General features: G+C 40.7%; 1 protein-coding gene across 1 annotated transcript in view; it reads right to left on the bottom strand.

Moving 5' to 3' along the window:
* LOC142996739 (teneurin-3-like) overlaps window positions 1–24,552 on the bottom strand; it is a 187,811-nt gene that overhangs the window by 117,351 nt on the left and 45,908 nt on the right. The window contains exon 3 of the mRNA XM_076147792.1: window positions 11,191–11,458. Coding sequence (XP_076003907.1) covers window positions 11,191–11,458 — 268 coding nt within the window. The remainder of the gene's footprint in view (window positions 1–11,190; window positions 11,459–24,552) is intronic.

Raw genomic sequence — 24,552 nt, forward strand, 5'->3', positions numbered from 1 at the left:
GTTATGAATGCTTTTCCCTGCTTCCTCACACACCATTTTGATCAGCTTAGCATTTTCTAATTAAGTAAAATGGAAAATGAGGCAGTAATTATGCCTTAGAATGGAAAATCATGTAGTATTACTAAAAAAATTGTTAAATTTGTGATGAATTCCGTTACTGTGGAATCGCATAAAGCTGGAGGGACTGGTAACCATAGCACCGTAAAAAGTGAAATAAACACATTCTCCAACATGTATTCCTCTTCACGTTTCAGATGCACAATCAGTGAAGAGTGTTCAAGAGTTCCTAACCCACCTCCAGGATTCAAGAGAGGGTCCTTCGGATTTCTTGGTACAAGATGAATGCGTGCATGCCATGCCCATTTCTTTGTACCAAGCTCAACCTTAGCTTCAGTGTGACCCTCAGTGAGATGACTGACCCTGGTGAGTGGCACACAGCTTGACTATTCTGGGCGAGGTGGTGAGACAGAGCATAAAATCAGTCTCAGGCTGCAGTGTAGAATGGAATTTATTTTTTAGCTAGGTTAAGGAGGAAAGTCCACTTTCACAAAGATAAGTGGCTGTAAAAGGTAAAAGGCTCACCATTGCCTTTGCAGTTAGCTTGGGGAAGTCTTTCTGGCAAGATATCCATGAGCAGCATGACTCATAAATGCTTTTGTGCGTACTGTACTGGCTGTGGATCGGTCCATCAGCTGATCCTCCTCTGACGCTGTCAAGTTTAGGCTATGTCATTGAATGGAAATTGTATTCACCCCTTGTCCCTTTGCCAGGACTAAAATAAGGGGATCAATTCCACATTGACAGCCGCGTACCTCCAATCGGCCAACAATTGCCAACACGTCAGGTGAGAGCACGGGAGAATCACCCAACTCCTCCAATAAAGGAAACACGGAGCAGTTTCCTTCACACAGAAAAGGACCGCACCGTGCTAATTAGCACGTTATTATCTATTGTTTGTTTAACTAAACTCAAATTTTATTAGACATCCAAAAAGAAGTGGCAGAGCTCCTGCAGTACATCCGCAGAACCCCGGTTGAATATCCCTGCTCTTGAGGGAACCTTGTATCCTTTTACCACAAAAAATCTTTGCACTTAATCACAAATGACAGAGTAATTCAAACCAACCCAGAAAAGGAGCATCAAACACAAGGGCTTTCTGGGTAACTGGACATCTGATCGGCTACGTTTTGTCATGCTTGGAAATGAACTCTGGCAGGGAGCACACACACCAAGGATGGGAACAAAATTGGAAGAGGGGAAACACACAGAGGAAAGTTAATGTTACAGTTTATCCTCTACAAGTTTAGAGTTAATTTATGATCTTAAGTCATACAGAGAGGCATCAATCAGAGGGGGTCTCCCCATCCCCACTGTCCCCTAGGGAACCTTTTATATGTTGTCCCTATACCCGTGGATATCTAATGCTGTGCAGCTCTCCAGTGTGTGTGTGTGTGTGTGTCATGCACAATGAAGTGTAAAATGACTGTAACTAAAGTGTGAATAGTGGATGCTGTATATACTCAAGCTGCTGTGACTAAAGCAGTGACAAAAGAGTAACAGGTCTCGGCGTAAATTCATTTGACATGTGTGTGTGTGTGCTCGGTGCATTTGTGTGGAAAAAAAGGATAATTGCAGTCTACATTTCACCATTTAATTCCTTTAGATTACCTCTCTCCATTGTGTGCAAAGACACACGCACACACGCACACACAATCAATGTATCTGATATCTGTCCATTAAATGGCTGAAAAATAGGTGCTGTAAATAATGTTGCGTGAAGAGAACAGCCAGTTTACACAGTAATGTAATGTTTACCAGTGTGGAACAAGTATTCAGTATAAAGCAACATCACAACAGCAAAGATACTCAGTCACCACTCACAATCTGATTACAAGCTTAAACAGAAACTGTAGCCAAAGAGCACAAATGCAATGCAAAGCATACTGTTCTTCCCTTTGCTTTGAGTATTTCCTGGTCATTTGTACATTGGGGAATGACCTGTAATTGAATCAGTATAGCCTATTTATTTCCAGGAAATCATGCTCTTTAAAAGTATCTTTCAATCTTTTCAATGAATGTTAAAACATACAATAGTCACTGTGTGTGTGTGTGTGTGTGTGTGTGTGTGTGTGTGTGTGTGTGTGTGTGTGTGTGTGTGTGTGTGCGTGTGCGTGTGCGCGCGTGTGTGTTTGTGTGCTTGTGGGTGTGCGTAGGTGTGCGTCTGGGTGTGTGATTGACAGCAGCACTTGCACTCATGAGCAGTTGTGTTGGGTGTCCGTTGACACAGCAGGTGTGTGTGTGCCTGTGCAAGTACGTGTGATTGTATTGTGTGTGTGTGTGTGTGTGTGTGTGTGTGTGTGTGTGTGTGTGTGTGTGTGTGTGAACATCAAATGAAGGATTGCCACCTCTAAATGAGGACATTCACACTCTCCTGTCATGTACCGCCTCTTGCCTTTTCCTTTTCATCTCCTAAGACCCCCAAAATGTCAGACACACATGTCTGCTGGAGGAAGAAGTCCTCAAACATCTTAGCAGAAAAAAATACCACAGCACATAGACACTCCACTGCTGGCAAAGGTCCTGCATTCACATGTTTACTCAAGTAAAAGTATGTTCCTTATAACTATTAAATTATCATTCTGGCTTGGGAGGATCAAGCTAAGCAGCTTGAAGTGATTAGCTATGTTTTTTTGTTCTGCTTTATTTAAAAAGTGACACAGTAACATGTTTTTAATTACCACAGCAAACAGGAAAATGTTTTTCATTCAGATTAGTCAAATAATAGAAATAATGATGGGAAAGTAGAGAACAGAATGATTAAGGTTATCTTTCTGTAGATTCCTGCCTGAATCTGATGAGCTCAAATCCCAGAGGAGTCACACAGGAGGGATACATGGGAAGATCAATGTGTACACGTTCACATGTCTGCTTCTATGAAAGCATCAACAAAAAGCACCGGACCCTTAACCTATGATGTGGCGTGAACCTGAGTGGGTTAAGTGGGAATGAATGAACAGAATGATGTTTATCTGGAGGTCAACAGTACGTTTATAGAAGTTTACTCATTGTGACTTGGGTCTGCTGTGGTGATGGATATGTGCACAATCACACCGAGTACTTGTGTTGCTGTATGTATGATGTGAACATATGAGGAACATATAGACGCCTCACAGAGTGTGCCAGTGCAGGGGTCAACAGATCCGCTTTCCTTTGTCACAACAGCCAGCCTTACTGGAGTTATCTGAGGTCAAATGAGGTCACCAGGTTTCAGCTTTATCTCACACAATTTCTTCTTCTAACCAGTGATATTTGCAGCAGCACAGTTACATCACTGCATCCCTGTGGTCTTTTCATTCATTGCCTGTTTGCTGCGGCATGGCTTGTATAATACTTGAAGAAATTATATGCCAACTAAGCTTTTGGGAAAAACAGAAGCTACCGGTGGCTTTGTGGAAATTAACTGTTTGCAGCAGCAAAGTACAGCAAATGAATTTCATGGAGAAAAAGTAAAGATCATTTACAAAAAAAATAAACTATAAAATACAAGAATATAATAGACAACAAAGCAATGAAACTGAGCCATGCCGCCTTCAATTTGAACAACAGTTTAATGTGTAATGGGGGGAATAGAGGCGTTACAAACACCTGGGTCCTCTCCAGAAAAGCAAACATTAGAATGAAAGCAAAGAAGTGGTAGAAAAAATGACTGCACTGATAACTAAGACGTTGTGCCAAGACTGGAGAGGGTTACTGGAGGTGAACTGGTAGCTAGTGTGCTGTAAATATGTGAGCTCAATGAGGCCTCGTCTTTGAGAAACAAGGTGGCATTATCACATTGACACTATGGAAACTCACAGCTGTGGCCACATTCAGGTAATGGTGCTGGTGTTGTCTTCAATCACTCTCAGAAGAAACTATCTGTTTCAATCCACAGACATGGCAAACATCATAATGGACATGTTGTGGGTTTTTTTTATTTCACTCAACGTGAACACGGGTGCTGAAACTATTTTAGAGTTATGGGATTTTATTTTTAAGACCTCTGAGCTGAGATGTCAAAATATCAAGTCATGAGATCAAACTACTTGAGATCAGGTGAGCAAAATCAGGTGAGTAGCATAAGATGGCATATTTTGTCACATTAACTCACAAAAACTTGGCTCCTCCTTGATGTTTACGGTAGAACCACTGAGCTAAACTAAATCCATCAGATTTACAGATCAAGCTTCATGGGGAATGGCCTGGAATCACTGTAAACCTTTATCGCATGTCTAATCTGTGCTAGAACATGTGCTATATCTAATGGAAAACCTACAGCATGTGATGAAGATAAGCAATGATCCTGCTTGTGTTGTTTCTTTGAACATAACTGGCAGCGAGCCCAGATTCAGATCACGGTTGGTCAGGGCACGTCACAGGTACCCGGCTCAACGCAGATTCATCTGTAGGTGATGTATCTACGTCAAAATTCATGGGTGGGGTCTGAAGGATGTGACACAGCATTCTGCCCTTCAGGTAAGATTCAGGCTCAGCTGAACCCACACTTCATCCTCAAGTCATACAAACTGAACTCACTGGGAGCAAAACTACTATCACTATCACCTGGAAGCCGCTCTCAAATAGCAAAAATGTTTTTTTAAATACCAGTGGCAAAAGTAGGCAGGTTATGTTGTGAAGTTTACATATATGCAACTTCCTTTTATAGTACTGTTGTTAATTACCTCCAGTATTCTAGGAAGAACAAAGTTCATGCTTGCTACCGTTATCAAAACCATCTGAAAACCTTGATGATGGATTGTGTTGTTTTCTTTAATTTTTCTGTTATTTGACTATTTTACTGACATATGTAACAACTTATGATGCTTTATATGGAAGATGTACCATTTAAAAGTGGATGCTTAAACACAACAGTGGATTATGAGATACGGAGGTCCACAAATGATTTACTGTTTGTCTGTCAAAATCTCATCAAAGAGTGTGTCTGAGCTGCTCTTAAAGGACTCACTGGAACAGGCACTATCTTCTTATCATGAGGTGGTATGTCTTCAAATATAAATGTATGTATTTATTACTTGGTGCCTTCTTTTGTTTGTTTTTTGCACCATTAGTCATCATTCATAAAGAGAATATATAGAGAACATGTGGAGGAGATAAAGACAAGAAAGGAGAGGGTAGTATAGGGTAGAAGAGGAAATGTACAAAGAGACAGTGAGGAAACTCATTTAAGGGATAGGAGGACACAGTGAAGAAGACAAAAGGGCGATTATGAGGGAATGTCAAAAAGGGGAGATGGAGAGAGGAGAGAGAAAGTGAGAGAAGAAATTGGGAAGAAAGAAAAAATAAAGTAGGGAGGTGAAAGGGAAGATATAAAGAGATATTGGTAAATATAGGTTATAGCAGTATGTGGCATTCAACCTCGGGAAGCTTTGTGTGTGTGTGTGTGTGTGTGTGTGTGTGTGTGTGTGTGTGTGTGTGTGTGTGTGTGTGTATGAGCAGCACTCAATGATTTATCATCTTTACTATATATATTCTTCAAATAAATTATCTATGAATCAACTGACGAACAGAGAGACAGAGCCTGGGTAAAGAAAGACACTGATATGTCGTGTGTGTGTGTGTATGTATGTGTGCGTGTGTCTGTGTATGTGTGTGTGGGTGTGTGCGCATGCATGTGAATGGGTATGATTCATACCGAGACCAAAGAGAGTGTATGGGGTTAGGTATGTGGCAGTTGGTGTGTGTTTAGTCTGCACAGATTAAATGTATAGTCTATATGATACTATGGCTGCCTAACACACACACACACACACACACACACACACACACACACACACACACACACACACACACACACACACACACACACACACACACACACAGTCTACATGATACCATGTCTGCCTGCAGGAATGTTAGGGGCAGAATTACAGCCTCTTCTTGAACAGAACAGAATAGTGTTTGACTGGTTCATGCTATGAGATCTACCAAACAACATATCCAGGAGAAGACAGCAAAATTGGATGACGAGGCCAGGTGTGTAGGGCTCAAGATAAATTGGGAGAAGACCAAGATATTGAGGATAAATGCAAGACAGCAAGGGAAGATCATAATCCATGGACAGGAGATTGAGGATGTGGACGAATTTACGTACTTAGGAGCGAAGGTCTGCAAAGAAGGCGGTGGAATGAAAGACCCAAGAAACAGGCTAAGGGTGCGTATACTAGGCTCAGAAAGATATGGAGCTCAAAGAACATCTCAAAGAGGAAAAAGATTAGGCAGTATAAGACGCTAGTGTTACCGGGTTTGTTACATGGATGCGAGACTTGGAAAATGAATAAAGGAGATGGTAGGGCAATTGATGTATTCCAGCATTAATGTTTGAGAAGGATCCTTAAAATGAGTTGGCAAGTTAATATCAGCAACGAGGAGATACGTGGGAGCATGGAGCCATTGAGCAGAGAGATAAAAAAGACAGAGATGGAAAATGATTGGGCATGTGTTGAGGACAGATCGAGAGAGTGATTGTAACATAGCGATGACCTGGGCCCCAGAAGGAGGGAGGAAACGAGGAAGGCCCAAAACAAGATGGAGAAGGACGGTGGAGAAAGAGATAGGCCAGGCGGGGTGGAGGACATGGGAAGAGGTGAGGGTGAAGGCGGCTGACCGGAGAAAGTGGATGAACTGTGTGGAGGCTCTATGTGCCACTAAGCACAAAGAGAACAAATGATGCTATGAGAACAACACTGCTGCCTAATCAAATACAATTAAGTTTCTTTTGTTTCACCTTTGAAAAGATGGACCTGAGACATCTGTTGTACAACTGATCAATAGCACAATGATTGTGCATGAGCAGTTCACTTTACCTGAAGAGATTCTAATGAAACATGTATCTAAATGTTCTTATATTCAGGAATACATTTTTAAATGTTTTTTGTGTGGGGATTGTTTTATTCTTTTGTCATTTTAATAGCATTCCAATCACAATGCTGTCACTCTCCTTGGTCTTATATTAGTTTTTACCAGTGTACATTTAAAGGCTGACTCGATCATTCTGCCTGATTATGTTTTGTGATTCACACTCCAAAGGGTATGTTCAACAAACAGCCCACTGATGTGGTTCCACTTTCTTCCATTTCACAGGTGATACACACTGATGTGATTATCTATTCTGGTCTCTAACATATAATGATACCACGTGTTTGAAACTGTACACTACTTACCTGAATGCTTCTCTGTGGCAAATGTTTTAAGAACAAACTATGCATCCTTATATCCTTATATTATTGATGTTATTGAGCTTCCACGGATTGGTATTGACATATGTGGCAGAATGTAGGTGGATATGGTGGCACAAATGTCTAGGAAAGCTTCATTTCCTTGAAAAGTGAACTTGAGTTGCTGATGGAATACACGCTGCTGCTGCTTTCAGAGTGTTCTTGTTTTTCTGATACAGTCTGAATATGTATTAGAACAGGCTGCGTAAAGGTTTCTTCACTCATTTTCCAAAAACTGCCAAAAAAACAAATACCCAATCTCACAGTGTTACAGTGATGAAGCGTCCAGCAGAGGCTGGATGTGTTTGACTTGTCATGCAGAGAATCCCTCCAGGTCACACAACATTTATTTTTCAGCTCCACCCCACAGGTTCACAGCTCTCAACCCATGACCCAGATGGTTCAAGTTATCCATCGAAATGTGTGTATGCGTGTGTATGTCTTACAACACACTCACAGGGTCTGTCTAAATGGGGGTGGCCTCAGGTTTGAAAGAGCTCTACTCTCACTCCCTCTTTCTGCCTCTCTGAGTGTGTGTGTGACTTTGATAAGAAAGCAGGAACTTGGTTTGTCTACTTCAAAAGCTCAAACACTGACATTGACATATGCTTGCACAAATAAATAGTTATCAGGAAGCTCGTATTAATAATATCCTGTCAGAACAAATGCAAACTGTTTTGCAAAATGAAGTGTTTTTTAGATTAGGACAAATACGTTGACCTGTAATGAGAGTTCACCATTATCATGAGCCATGACGTGTGGTTACGCAACTGGAACAGCACACAATCGGTGCCTTTCAAACCTGAACCTTCTATGGAGGCATGTGCAGGACAAATACGGGCCCATCAGTTTAAAGTGAAGACCATCATGGTTTGGTCAGTCTGGCTGGCTCCTGTTGTTGCAATGGCCTTGGAGGTTTCTATGCAATCACTGGACTGGGAAATTGAACCTGGAGACATTTTGCTGTTTATCCAAAAGGCTTTATGTGGGAAAAGGTATCACGCCCCCTGCTGGGACAATGCTGCCTACTGTAATGACCCAGGTGTAGGTGGAGGGAAAGTTTAAAAAAAAATCAAATTGAGGCAAAATTGAGACAAGTTTGTGTCAATTGTACATCAGTTCCATGACGGCTTGGCCAGTGTGCAAGACCAGTGAAAATTCGGTCAGCAGTTTCCAGTTATAAACAGTGGCGCCACCAGCGGGCGGCCCCCCCTGGATGATAACTTCCCCCCCCCCTAGCGCCCCCACCCGTTTCTATCGCGCACTTGCCGGCAACTGGTTTGGAGGGGTGCTTCTATCGCGCACTTGCCGGCGCACTTGCGGTGAAAATTACACCCCCCCAGTGGAACGTTTTGGTCGGCCACCCCAGCACTTTGAGTCGCCCCCATCTGGCCCCCGCTATGAAAAATTTCCGGGGGCGCCACTGGTTATAAATGGAGTGATTCAACGCAGTATTTTGGCTCCGACCCTGTTCAGCATGATGTTGTCTGCAATGCTCCAAGATGCATTTCAGGACGTCTTGTGGTATCAGGCTTACGTACCACTTGGATGGATGCAGACAAATACCAACGTTGAAGGGGGCAATGCCGATGACCTGTTGTTTGTTGATGACTGCGCAATTGTTGCTGAACTGCAGCTCAGCATGACCTATTTTTCGCCAGCCTTTGACAACTTTGGTTCACAATCAACACCAAAAAAAACTGAAGTCAGGTCCCTGGCTTCTCCAAGCAAGATCTACATTGAACCAACCACCTCAATAAAGGGTCAGACACTATTTGCCAGAGACAAACTCACCTGTCGCACGCTATTCAGAACTGTCCAAGTGGATGAAACAAACAACAGAATGGCATGCTGAAGGTCTAATAGGCCATGTGCGCATCCATCAAACCTCTGTATTTGGGATGTGTGCTGCTCCGTCCATGTGTGTGTTTGTGTGTGTTTGTGTGTTTGTGTGTGTGTGTGTTTGTGTGTGTGTGTGTGTGTGTGTTTGTGTATGTATGTATGTATGTTTGTGCGTGAGGGGGGGGGGGGACTGTGGGGGGGAAAAGGAAAAAAGGAAAAAAGGACAGAAAAGGGGAAGAGAGGATGAAATCCAGAGAGGACCGCAAATTGTGGTGATTTGGAAAATATCAGAGGATTTCACAGGGTGGTTTTTGTAAGCCGCTGAGACAAAGAGAAGGAGAGCAACAAATCGCTGTCTGAATAAGGGATTCAAGGTTCGAATTCTCCAATAAAATCCAGGTCATGTCTGAAAAGAAACAGGCACTGACCTCTGGATGCTCTCTTGTGCTTTGAAAGGACAACTGCCGTAATAATTTCATACAGTAAGTATGGGAAAGTGAAATGAGAAAAGCCTTCACAGAGCCACATACATGTTTGCATCTGCAGTGGGATCTAAACAGCTGGGAACATGAGAGATACGAAAACAAGATTTGTGAAATCTTCCAAAAAGTATTCAGACTAAATTGGCTGGTCTTATCCAAATACCAATTCCATGATTGTATACCAATAACCTCTCCCTTCCATCCTTCTTGAAATGTCCTGCTATTCCAGCACAGACACTCTAATAACATTCATCATCATTATTCAGATGCAAGCTTACCCTCCCAAACAGCAAAGATAAGCTTCATAAATGTAATTTTGAAGGTTTTGTTTACTTTGTTTTTTCACACAGTAAAAAATAAAAAATAATTTAAAACTTTGAGAAGATGGAAAACTAAACACAACATTGGAATCATCAACTCAGAATGCAAAACAGAGATAAAATGTAAAATGTGACACAAAAAGTAAATCTAACGGCTCCACTAGACATGGTGGGAATGTAAGTGGTTTGCTGAAACAGTTCTGCTGTAGCTGACACAGTGAATCAGTGTCAGCTTGCAGTAAAAATGAGCTGTGTTCAAATTCAGCTTGAGCCTCTTTTTCTGCAGGTACACCTGTGTGTGTCTGTCTCTGTCTGTGTGTGTGTGTGTGTGTGTGTGTTTGGGTTTCTTCACATTATTATACATGCGGGTCAGATTGTTTTACCACATGTGTACATTGCTTTTGAACATGATGAACATGTCTTACCCAACAGTTACAGTAACATTTATATTTTATATATTTATATGAAAGAAGATAAAATTGCAGATTTGCCTAAGCAAGTAAACATCACATTTATTGTCGTCTTCACTGAACTTTCTCTCATAACCTCAGAAATATATCTGGTGTTTAAATGGGAGGCTTTGTCCTATAACTTTATGACACTAATAAACTGAGAATCTCTCCCATTCTGCAGTGATTGGTCAGGGTAGCATGGGTGTGAAAGCTCTCCATATTTCTCCACAATTCCATAAACTTGTTTATTTTTCAGTTGTCACATTCCTTTTTACACCTCTGTCGCTGTTTAGAGCTGAACCTCATCAATCTCCTGCTGGCCGCAGTAGTAGTGGTGTATTATAGAAAGGAGATGGGGGGGGCGGGGTAAATCTCCCTCTAAGTGTCACTTCACATGATGTACATTATACATCACACACAGTCAACCTCTCAGAATAGAGTACACTGGAAAACTGAAATTCTGCTGTTCAAAACAAACGCTAAAGCAAAAAACACTTTAAATCTAGTTTGATCCCAAATTGCACCTGAGAATATTTTCCCTTGCTTAGAGGACATCTTTAAATGACATTTTACAGGTCTATGTAGTATGTTATCAAAAAAACTAAACATTGATGTATGTTGCAAAGGCATACACTCTGGTCCTCCAGTCGGACAAACATCTCCCACAAACCACTTCTGCCACTCTTATGGATTTAACAGCTGCACGGAATGCTGGCAGTGGAAGCGAAGATTTAAAAATATTCAGTTAGACCTGTTGCAGGGTGGACTTGCGTCAAACAGAGTAAGGCGGACAGAAATACCTTTGAGAGATAATAAATACCTTGTTTCCAGAGGCACATTGCTACCCAGCACCCAGCTGTCTTGCAGCGGGACGCTCTCGGGGGGTGTGGTCTGCAGCTCGGCAGGTGATTGGCCGGCCACAGGGGCCGGGATTCCGGTAGGAGGGGTTAGCTGCCGTGTCAGATGTAGGGATTGGCCAGGGTGGTGTGTGGAGCCGAAGGAATGGTTGAGAGCCGTCACTAAGGGCTGCTGGCGATGAGGAGGAGGGACAGGAGGCAGCGTGGATCCGTGGTGATTGGATGGTTGCTCTGTAAAGAAGAGTGCAACTGGTTAAATAGTTGTTTGGCTTCATTAAAGCTGCATTGTAATTAATGCGCTCGGATTGAAAATTAAAAATTATTTCATTTGCAAATAATGACTTGGTATTGTTCTGTAATTGTGTAATAATGTCTCATCTGCAGCATTCACAGCAATTGGCATCTGAAAGTGAGACAGACATCTGTGACTATAAAGGATATGTTTTAAAGCATTATGGATTCCTGGCAGGAGTTGCTTGAGTGTGACATGAATGAAATGCTGCCCCTGTGAGAGGACTAGAAGCAGATGCACAGTGGCTTGATGCCACTATTTGTTTAGCTTTGGTGTCTGTCACGGTTCAACCTGTTGAGACGACACCAGTGACTCAGACAGTCTGTAGAACCGCATGAATCTTCAGGCTACAGATGGAGAGTGTGAAAATAATGGCTGAGCATGGCTCCTCAAACCAGAAGATACTGCAAACTAAACATGAAAACTGCAGGGCAGTGAGGTAGAATGTCAATAAACCAGACACTTACATATGTTGTATAGAAAACCTGCATGTCAGACAGGGTTTGTATGTGTATGTGTGTTTATAAGGGTGGAAATGTAATTTTGCTATGCTTGAATGGTTTGTGTAAATAAATGTCTCAGAATGCAAAATGTATCTTGTTTTTCTCCCAAAGTAATTTCAATTCCAGCTAAACACAATAAAAAAATCTATAGTTGTGCTGAAGTCCCTGTGAGGCTCATTACACACCATAAAAAACAAACAGTGTTGGATGGAAGAAAATTACGGGGAGAAGATTTCTGCCAACCAGAAGTGTTCCATAAATAAAAAGGAATCATCCCTGTACATTTAGATCTAAAGGTACATCATTATACTTATTCATGGCCTTCAGGTATTGTGTGATTGACATTTGTAAGTGTGCATCAACTCACACTGCACCTTTGAATCACCTGTTCTGAGAACACACTAAACATCCATGTCATTTTGTTTTAAAGCTCATTTCCCAATAAAGCTTTCTGAGCTACATTCAGCTTCATTCAAAACAATGCGGCCATGACCATAAAATGTAGAAGAAAGAACAGTCAGCGTTACATTGTGTACTTTGTGAAAACCCCAAAAAAGTCTGTCAGGTAAAACCAGGTCATCTGAGACGACTGAGAGGATTAATATGTCATAAAGTCAAAATCATCCTGAAATGTATAATTTAGCAATATACTCTAACATGTAAGCAACATAATGTAATACACACACATGCACCAAATCCATAGGGTTCTAGTGAGTATACAGGAAAAGTTGCGTTATTGCAGTATGAGTATGCACTCGAAGGTGGCAGGTGTTACATGCTTGAATAAATCTCATTATTATAATAACTCTGTTACTGAGACTAAGTTTCATTAGATTTGTGACAACTTCAATAGCGTTTAGGTTTATCCAAGATATTTGAAAAGAAACAATTTATTGCTTGAATCGTAATCAAAGTGTTTACATGCATGACAAAGTTCTGCCTGATTTCAAATGTCATCGCAAATGCATAAGCTCTATCTTAGTAAAAGGGGGGGGGGCGAACAAATTCTGATGTATAAAAAGTTTGGGAACCGCTGACGTAACTGTTATAGCTGCCAAGTTGTCAGCGCTTTAGATTAGATTAAATGCAAATGTAAAGTGGTGATGAATAAATTCAGTTAAAATCCTGAAATTATCTGATGTGGCAAACACTACTACCCTGAAACTCCAGCCAGACTGATATTTCCCTCATACTGTAAAGCTTGTGTCGTTCATCCACTGCTGGCTCTTGTGTTAACCACTATGTAAATTGCACTGTGATGCATGGCTGGTCAAGCCTGGAGAGAAATGTAACTCAATCCTGCATTCAGCTCAGCCAGGCTAAATACTGATCAGTGATTGGCATTCACAAAACCTGGCTTTTTTAAAAAAAAATATTTGTTCAAAGTTGACCCCGTTTCAACTTTTCCCTGCTGCTTTCCCCCCGGCGCTGCTCGGCTCCTATTCCGTCCTCAGGGTGCTCTGAAGGAAATGAATGGCAATGTTGGTATTTGATTTGAATAAAGAGCATGGCGTCTCCTTTTCCCAGCCCTGCTGTTATTCATTCTGCACAACCCTCACAGGAGAAACGAGAAAGCAAAGAGAGAGAAGGGATGTGTGCCCAAATGGAGCGGTGGACAGCAGAGGGACGGAGCCATTCTCTCTCTCCATATGCTGTTTTGCTTCCTTAGTAATTGTTCCACTAATACAAACCTTGGAGGCTAAATGCTGAATGACACACACGTACACCCCCAGACACAAACACACACTTGCACACTAAGTACTTCTGGATGAGTATGTAGTCATCATTGACAAGTCTACATCTGTGTCCCATCATCATTGAAAATGTAAATCTTAACACCTTATACCCACACAGAAAAAGAACACGCAACGGAATGTCTTTGCTTTCGCATGCACAACGCACACACACACAGTCACAGGTTCACAGTCATTTTACACACTTTCTGTCGAGAATTTTCTTAAACTGGAGAAAATCAAGTAGACTATGAGGGGCCACACTGATAAGTTCTATCAGAGATCGCAACCATTTCTCTTTTTACTTCACAGATCTGCAGGCTATGCCAGACCAGTGACTGAAAACCTGAACACAGAATAGTTCCTTTTTATTTTTTCATTGGGTCGGGTCTTTGGGTGGGATTTCCCCTCTTTGTTTTTGTTTTGTTTTTTGTTTTTCTCCTTCTCTTTTACCACAGCCAATGATTGATCTATAATTGCCTACATTGCTGTTTGACATCATCCTGTAAAAACTGTATTTACCCGATGAGATCATCGCATCAACACCACTGATGCCATCCTGGACTCTGCGTCCACACTACTGTGCCGTGTTCTCACAACCTCCAGCAGCCGTGGCTTACTGCTGTTTCTATTTCAATCTACCAGTACCTCATATAGCCTATTTTACTTCAGTCTATGTAAAAAGTTTAACAACAACAATTATAATAATACAACCTTCATCTGTTCTCTCTATCTACTTTTCCTCCTCTTTCTGTATAAAAAAATATCTCCAAAATATCCTATAACTGTGTGCACTGTCATGTAAAATGGCTGCTTCAATAAAAACAAATACTTTAAAAAAAGCATATTTCAAGCATATTTAGACATTCAAAGTTTTATAATCACATAAACACACACACACACACACACACACACACATTGAGGAATATTACAGCTTTTTTTGGGTTTCCAGATGCAAATAGGGTGAACTATAGTGGCTTCTCTGGAAGAGGGACTAAATGCAAGTAGTATGTATATTAGTAATAATATCAGAATATTATATAGTTTTACACACACAAATATACACACACATGACACATTCATTCTTTCTATTTTATATTTCAGACAGATTTTTGTTCACACTATTCCACTACAGTTATATTGCAGCTGCAGTTACTGTTAGATAGTTAGTTACATCTTTGCATTTGACATCAAACTGAGATAAACTGTTAAAATCCAGTTTATGTTTGAGGGTACGAATGTTGTAGCTCAGCCTTGTTTTAGCTCAATGACACAGTGACTTTTAGACATTATCTCCAGGGGTTTAGAAATGAAAAGAGGTCAGCGAATTTACTCAGTTGTAGAGGAGCATGTAATCCTTCAACTGACCTGAAAGTAGGAAAATCCCCAAAGCTGGAGGTACAAGGCAAAAACCTTTTAGCGCTGTTTTTGGGTCAAAATCTCGGTCTCCAATTTTTGAGATTTCATTGTGAGTATAGAGTGCAGTATGTTGTTGGTTCTCATTGCCCTTTGCTGTAATATAGTGTACTAACAGCACTGTTTCTTAGTGCTGTTAGTACTTCAACAAATGATTTGAGTAGCTCTTCTGTCTGTGACTGGAAGACCAATGAAGCTGTAATTTAGAAAACCAAAAATAAGATAATTAAGGATACCGACATGTGTTACGTCATGACACGTGTCATGTAACCTAGGGCCCAGATGTGAATGGATCTAAGGCACAAAGAGCCACAGCCAGCGGGTTCAGACTCTGCCCCGCAAAGCTGTGTGCTGTGACATAATGGCTCTGAACCTGCAGCCTCACACGAGGAACAGCTCCACCAAGATGAAGAAGTCATGACTTCAGTCGCTTAGTAACAATTTCTGCATTCCAATTCAGGGCCCTGCTCCTTTAAAGTGCATATTCACATTGACTGTTCTTTAAGGCCAACCAGAGGGCACTACTTCAAAATGTTTTGAAAAAAGACACACGTTCTTTGAATGAATTCCCCAGTAGTCTATGCAGTGTCCAATAAATCCACTTTGTCATTTTCAGTGGATTGAAATTTGAAGTGTTCATCAATCTGGAAATGTCACATGCATACACACATTGTACTTCCAAGGTATTGGCAGCTAGGTAGTTGTCTAGATAATTGTAAGAGAAAGTCATCATCTAATGCAGTGTTTTTCAACCGGTGTACCGCGACACTCTAGTGTGCCGTGAGAGATCGTCAGGGGTGCCGTGGGAAATTATCCAACTTCACTTAAATAGTCCGCGAGCCGATCCGGTTGATCCGGCCCGCAAGACAGACTGGAAGATTGATAATTTCGAAGCGCGCACTCCCCCCCGCCCCCCTCAACAAAAGTGTTGCGCTCAATGGTAGCGCAAAGTTCGAAGCGCGACCCCCCCCAACAAAAGTTTGCGAGGTGTGCCTCAGGATTTTTTGAACAACACATATTATTTTTCCCTTGTTGATACTAAACATCAACATTTAAAGTAAACAATTACACTCTGGAAGTAATGGCAGTTATTTAAGACTTTGTCGGCCATTAGAGGGCAACTTGCAGGTGATAAACTTGGATGTTTGACTACACAAGTTAATGAGGAGTGTCTGAACGCAACATTAGTTTTGGTCCTGTGAGTTTAAACATTCTCTTCTGGGGAGGAGAGCCAGGTTCACCTTTTACAGTAGGTCCTATTAAGGACACACCTTAATGAGCTGTGTCCTCCTGAACTGGGGCAGGGTTACTCTGGAGTATAACTGCCATTAAATATGACCAGTGGTTTTCCCTCTAACAACAACGTTTGATGGTTTTAGGACATTTGACATATAAAAGACTAATTGTTTTAATTGAATTTTGGAGAAACAGATCAGCTTAATCTAGTTTTGAACTGGACTTCATTGCCTGATGCACCTAAAAGTTGTGTTTTCTGTTGTGAAAAGCACAACAGAAAACACAATCACGCTATCACGCTTCTGATAGAAAATTTATAAAAACTTAAGAACAATAAAGGGTTGAACTATTGGGTGTTAAAATTGCTGTTTCCACATGAGTGTTAGATTATCCTTTTCTCTTATTCCTCATATTTCTGCCTGTTTTAACATCTAAAATAAACACAATATCTTAACCTGATTAATAGAGATCCATTAGTGGAGACCAAGCTAGATGGACAAATGAGTTGAAAGTAAGAATATGCATCAAATAGTCCTGTTAACACATTCAAACACAAACAAATAATGCCACTATAAGCAGAATGCTATGAGCGGAGTGCTCATGTATCTATACAAATGGTCCACTGTATAAAAGACACACACACACAACACACACACACAAACACACACACACACACACACACACACACACACACACACACACACACACACACACACACACACACACACACACACACACAAAGCCAGTCACTTCTCCCCAAATTAATTTTGAACAAATCTATTACCAGGAGCTTTTTGTGGAAACAAATTAATCCCTTCTAGTTAAACTGACACACCACTATTAAACAGAGCTGCTCCCTGTCAGCTTCACCTCCCACCACATATCAGTGTGAAGGCAAATACACGACTCCATTTACAGTAAACACACATGAATCTGTCAGCCTGTGCCTCATTTACTCTAATACATGCAAGGATACAACCCTCAGAAGTGTAAAGTATTTTATATTGGGTTTGGCACCAAACAAGCTGCACAATAAAATTCTTTACAACGCAGAAGTAGAAGTTTTGGCTTGTGAAAGCAAAAAAACCCACACACAGACACGCACACGCACACACACAAACATGCATGGGTATCATTTGGGTATTGAGTATTCAGTATATGTTAAAAAAAAGCCTCTGTTGAGTCTCCATCTTTTTCACACACACACGTACATGTACAAGCACTCAAACACAGCTGCCACACTGTTTCAGTACAACAGAGCAAACATTTTGAAGCAAATGTTTGATCCCTCAGGCAGGGAATTATTCCAACATTTGACTGTGTGGAACATGGTGTCATGACCGAGTTATACACACACAGGCACACACACATGCACACAGTGGATGAGAGATAGAGAGAGACAGATAGAGAGAGAGAGAGGGATCTATTTCTCTGTGAGAGTATTGGATAGTAAATTGACATCTCAGTGAAGCAGAGGCGAGGTGTTTCGTTTGCTGTCTCGCTTGCTCTCTTTACATGGCGAAAGAAAGAAAGAAAGAAAGAAAGAAAGAAAGAAAGAAAGAAAGAAAGAAAGAAAGAAAGAAAGAGGTTCATTTCTCTTTCATTATGTGCATAGAGACACAAATCTAATGTGTCGAGCATGGCTGCTCATTATTAATTTCCAGACAGTCATTTTAAAATCATTATTCTCAACAATATTATTCAGTGTAATGGATTCTTCTTGAAAAGATTTATTTCTTTATTTTTAATAATGAAGTCATTCTTTTTTTATCAGAACAATTGCTGAATACTCTCCTCTCTGCTTGTAAAGAGGAGTCGAATAGAATATGAAATGACATTAATGCTGAAAGACAAATAATGCAACAAAAAAACTAAATAGCAAATGACTGTGAGAAATGATCATGAAGCACTGAGTCGGTCGAAAGTTCAGAGGAAAAACCAACAACAGATAAAGTGAAGAAGAAAAGAGAAGTAAGCCAAATTGAAACTCAGGTCGGGGTTTGTGTTAAACTCCATCAGTGTTGATAGAAAATTGAACAAGCAGAGAAGAAAAGAGGCAACAGAGAGCAGAAGAGGTGTCACAAGAAGTCAATTAAAAGTTTCGGAAGCAATAACAATGGCCAAAGGAGTTCAGAAAGACAACATGGATGGAAAGAGACAGAGGCAAAGAGAAAGACAAAGGGACGGGAAGAGAGGGCAGGAGTGAGGGATTTGGAGAGGGGAAAAAAAGAAACAAGGGGAGAGAGACGATCCCGGACAAAGTGAAAGACTCATGGACACAGCGAAAGAGGTCAGCAGAAGAGTTAAGACTCGCGGCCTTCCAAGCGTGAAAACTCATTCCACCTCTGGACTTGCTGCCAAGAGAGAGGAGCCGGGCTGCCTTCTTTCCCCAGACATGAGCTGCTTTTGTGGGGCATGCAGGAGCAGAGTACCACTCTCTGCTCAATGACCCACACCAGGGAGATGGAGGAGGAAAAAAAGGACAGGAAAAGAGGTGTTGTGAAGGTGGGATTGCTCCACCGGGACAGAGTTAAAATTACACGGTTACAAAGATAATAAATACTAACCATGTCTCTGTTATTTCTCTCCAGATGGTTTTTAGCCAATGTCAAATTACAGGCCAAGCAGGCTGGCTGTTAATGCTTTAGGAGGTCACACTGGAGTTACACAGGTTGAAAGTTTTGCAGCACATATTATAGCAACATAGAATACTACTATTTATTCCATAAAAACAAGAAGATAGAGAATGACAAAAAATAAAAGCTTTAAAAAGCAAAAAGACAGAGAACTAATGCACTCAATGATAAAGATTTCTGTGGGGAAAAAGAAAGGCAAAAAGTTCAGAGAAGAACTATAAATTGTGCTGCTATTCTGTTCACTTTGCCCTCCTACATTTACTCTGGTCAAGGATAGTCACAATGTTCGCTGGATTGTTTTTGTCCAACTGAACTTTTCAAATGCAGCAATTTCTCCTGGAATTTAGAAGCCTTTAGAGATATTGTGCCACTGCAGCCTCCATTGTGACCACAGGACTCACTGGTCCAATTTTAGTATCTGGGTACCAAGAAAACCTGGATCCCGCCAATGTCTGATGGTCCACAAACCATCATACCATTAACAGTTCAGGACATCCTCAGGCCTCGGCTTCAGCACTTAGACATCAGAACAAACAACAGAATTCATCAGACAAAAAGGCATCAGGTGTCAGAGAAACAAAAAGGCCCTCCAGCAGTCACCCTGATCGCACTTCAGGTGACAAAGAATCCTGAATACAAACACAGTCTCCAAAAACTGTCCAAAAATTCACACCACATACAAACTGCTATAGAATTTGTTTGTGCTCCTCAAAAGTGCGGTTGTTGTGAATGTGATCACTGTGTTCAGACCTACACAAACTGTAAGAATGGAGCACATTTTTCAGCTGGCTCAACCAAGTGTCTTCATGTCATCTCATCTGATTGGGCCTTTAATTTGAAGGTGACCAATTTCAAAATCTACCACGAAACTAAATAATGTCAAGTCAATTTCAAGATGACTAGATGACTAGATTTGTATATTTTGGTCAGATTCTGAACAGATTCAGTAGAACTGTAGAAATGTGGAAATAGAAGACTTTATGAGAGAAGATGAAAATATAACCAGATACAAATATAACCAGACAAACTTGGGTTTTGGCACACACACACACACACACACACACACACACACACACACACACACACACACACACACACACACACACACACACACACACACACACACTATGCTTCAAATGTCTAGAATCTTCTCCCTGGGGTATATGGATATTTTTGTAAGACTTCCTTTCTTTATGACAGACCTTTTCATCTTGCTTTGAATTAGAACTGTATTTTATATTAGACATTTGAATTTCTTTCATAAATGTACTATTTATGTCAAATCTCTGCTGCTTTGTATTCTATTGTCTACCTTGTGATATACACTACCAGTCAAAAGTTTGGACTGAGAAGAGAAGAGAAGAGAAGAGAAGAGAAGAGAAGAGAAGAGAAGAGAAGAGAAGAGAAGAGAAGAGAAGAGAAGAAAAGAGAAGAGAATGAGAATGAGAAGGTGTGTCCAAACTTTTGACTGGTAGTGTATATTTTAAGCACGAATGGTATCTTACGAGTAAAACACATCATTAATACAAACTTCCACAGGCAGGTTCAGCACGGCAAGAAAATAAGGGACTAGCGAGGAAACTCCTTGAGAGAAGCTGGTGCCTTTTTCACAGCTCAACCAGATAAACTCAGAAACCTCAATTGATTAGCCCAAAGTACCACATGTATAATTAGCATGAGGAGACCAGGATAGAGATATGAAGCAGAGAATAATTATGTAGATTATGTACACAATCTACATACTGCCTAGTCCTGTGCTCGTCTCGCTCTCATCCAGTTTAAGGTCGTACACAGGGTCCATTTTTCTAAATCTAGATTGGCCAAATCGTACACAGAAGTAGAGGACAAATGGAAGAGATGTTTGAATCCTCACTGTAACCTAAGCCACATGTTTTTTCCAATTTAACACTGTGCAAAAGGAAATGATCATGTTCACCTCTCTGCTTGCTAGACACCGCCTGCTTCTGCATAGGAAATCCCTCCCTCCTCCTTTTATTGCACAATGGCTGAGGGATATGATGTTTTTTCTTAAACTTGAGAATATTGAGTACACTATGAGGGGTCACACTGATGAAGTTCTATCAAAGATGGCAACCATCTCTTCCTTACTTCACGGATCTACAGGCTATGCCAGACCAATGACTGAAAACCTGAACACCGACAGTTTCTTTTTATTTTTCATTTTATTTTATATCCCAGACGGGCCAGGGTGGGGTTGTGTGACTGCTGGGTTGGGTTGGGTCTTTGGGTGGGATTTATTCTCTTTGTTTTTGTTTTTGTTTTTGTTTTTTGTTTTTCTCTTCTCTTCTTTTCTTCACCCAAGCCTGGATCTGTAGTTGCCTACACTGCTGTTTGACAACATCCTGTAAAAACTGTACCTATGAGATCATCGCATCGACATCACTGATGCCATCCTGGACTCGGCGTCCACACTACTGTGCCATTTTATCTCAACCTTCAGTGGCTGTGGCTTCCTACTGTTTCTATTTCAACCTACTTGTACTTCATATTGCCTATTTTACCTCAGGGGAAAAAGTTAAACAACAACAACCATAACAATAATTATACAACCTTCTTTCCTTTTCTCTATCTTTCTCTCCATCCCCCCTATTTCTGTATGAAAGACGATCTCCAAAATGTCCTATTACTGTATGTGCACTGTCAAATGCTTGCTTCAATAAAATATACGACTAAAAACTGGTAAACCAAACCAGAGAAATGTGGCTCCACTGGATTGAAGCAGGTAAACATTTTCTTATTATAGATTTACAGGTTCATTCATTTTTCAAGGATGAATTTTATTCTCAACTTTAGTGTCGCAGTAATACATGACAATATAACATTGAAGTTTAATCGTGCTACTTTTTCAAGTAACGCATGATGGAACACGAGTTGTGTCGTATTTTTAAAAAATCTCAAAATGCATCAGACTTGGAGCATCTGGGAATGAAAATTGGGCTCAGTTAACTAGTTAAACAAATACTATTTAAATTGACATCTAGGTCAGATAAGAATATCAGTGTAAAATGGAAATTGTATCCTTGGGAGAAACATTAGCAGCAAATAGCAGAAAAATGTATGGGACAAACTGCTGACAAAAATACCTCCTCCTGTTACAGGTAATGCTGAGGATGTTTTCTAACAATGTATCCTGCAACCCTCAGATCAGCTTCCCAACAGCTCCCACAGTGCAGCAGTAACAAAGAGAAAAGAAGACGTGTGTAATAGAAGATCTATACTGCAATACAATGTCAATATTAGGCTATATATACATTTATATCTATGGTTGTACATCAGTAACACCCTAGCAACCCCTCAGAACCTTTACAAAACAACCCTGCAAATGCTCTGCCATGGCAACCACATAGTTACCACATAGCAACCACCTCAAACACTACTAACAACCACTTAGCTATCATCTAACAATCACCCAGATTGCCAGGGCAACCTCCATGCAAGCGCGACCAGCACAACTACCACCTACCAACACCGTAAAAACACTTTGAACACCATAGTAACCACATGTTAACCAGCCTTAAAACTGCAGCAACCAAAAGTAATTGTATCATCAGATTATAAAATGTATTATAAAGAAGTGGAAAAAGTTAAATGACATTATAAATCAGTTAAGTTACATTTTTCTTAACCCTTTCTTTCCACTAAATTTGTTTTCATACCTATCTGCATCTTGAAACTAAACAGATTGCTTACTTACACACTACACTGCATTTGATTGAATTGATTTTCTTCAAAATTAATTAATTTGGAAACAGAAAATATGGGCAATGTCCTGTCAATCCAAAATTTAAAACATTTTAAAAAGTTTGACTTTTAGAAAGTAGCAAAATTATTATTATTATTGTTGTTAGTTGCAATCTCACTTCACTGTTAGTAGAACATTATAGAAATATTTAGATATTAGAATGTTAGTAGAAACATAGCAATTGATAGGCCTGAAATGTTGAAATGTAGTGTTTGAGGCCAGGAGGGAGTAAATAGTGAGCAGTACAACCCTCTGTGTGACTCCTGTTCCTGAACTCTTTTGCTGTTAAATCAGCGTTTTCATGGCCACTGCATCTGAAAATACACAGAGTGTGGAGAGAAGAAAAGATGGAAGGTGCAAGGCAGAACTCGGAAAAAGTGTGACAGGTGAGGGAATTAAGGGAAAGTGAAGGGAGGGGTGGAAGAAGGAAGAGAAAGGCATGAAATGAAAACACAATGGGTGGAAAGAGGGGACACAACACACTAGGTCAGCCAAGACTGACAGTCTGTACTGTGAGACCATAATAACACAGTAATCCTCTTAGACACAACCAGGCCTGGGAAGGGATTTCACTACATGTAATTAAAGTGGCCATTTGGGCTACACTGGTGCACTATAGTGCAGCAGCGCCAGTTAGGCCAGGATTTGACTTGAATATATCAGTGCATGACGGCTGTCGCATTAGCAATGCAGCAACAGGTGATGGTTTTTAATCCTTTCACACTGACATTAAGGCTGCTTTCACACTGACCCTGTGTGGTGTGCACAGCTCTGAACACTACATTCACTCCAAACAAGTGAACCCTGAACAGATTTTAACTGCAGTCCACACCAAAGATATCTCTGGACTGTGCTACCATGTTTATGTTACCGTGACGAGATGGTGGTATTGTGCTGGTAACTGATATTTTCACACGACAAGTGTAAAGACTGAAGTGGGACTGAATGTCTCGATACCTTACAGATCACCATTGGAAAAAATAGAGAGCAACTAGTCTGCAGTGTTGCAACCTCAGATCACTTTGTCACACTAGTGATGTATTATTGAACGTGTAATGTAGCAGCTCAGACATCTGCACAGACGTCTGTACATTTGCTGTAACATTGCTTCAGCCAATTGGCTAACAGTTTGGTGTGCCTTCAGTATGAACCAAAAATAAAAAAAGATCCAGTAGCAAAAACAGTTGAACTGCAGTGTGGAAAAGTTAAAAAGTATCCAAGAAAGTATGTGACCAACATCGATTGCGTAGCAGGTGTGCACAGTTATATACAGAGTTCAAATAGAGAATAAACCTGATTGAGAAGGTGAGCATGTTATTAATCAGTGCACAGTTACTACATGAAAAGAACAACAGTCCAGTCTCCTGAAGAGCAGATGAGTCAGTCCTTCCACAGCAGCTGAACACCGCCCCCATACACATTAAGAATAGGACATTTTTACCCAGTGCACAGGATTCTGGATAATATAGTTCTCAACAAAATTGTCACTCATCCCCATAAATAATCAGCAACACTTTCATCCAAATGAACGTCTTCTTTGCTTCTCTCTTTGAACAATTAATGGATGGTGTCTTGTTAAAGTGCTGCCTGTTGAATATGGCGTTTTTGTTTTCAGCTGAACAATGCCTGTGGCTAATGAACCATGAGGCCAAAGTCAAAAATAGCAGAAAATCAGGATTAGGGCTACCAGCTTGGGTCTGTTTGGTCCTATTGTCACCATGCAAAGCTGATGGGCACAGGAGGAGA

The sequence above is a fragment of the Genypterus blacodes genome, unplaced genomic scaffold (assembly GCF_046128005.1).
Source record: "Genypterus blacodes isolate CSIRO-AG114 ecotype Tasmania unplaced genomic scaffold, CSIRO-AGI_Gbla_v1 ptg000039l_1, whole genome shotgun sequence".
Taxonomy (NCBI): Eukaryota; Metazoa; Chordata; class Actinopteri; order Ophidiiformes; family Ophidiidae; genus Genypterus; species Genypterus blacodes.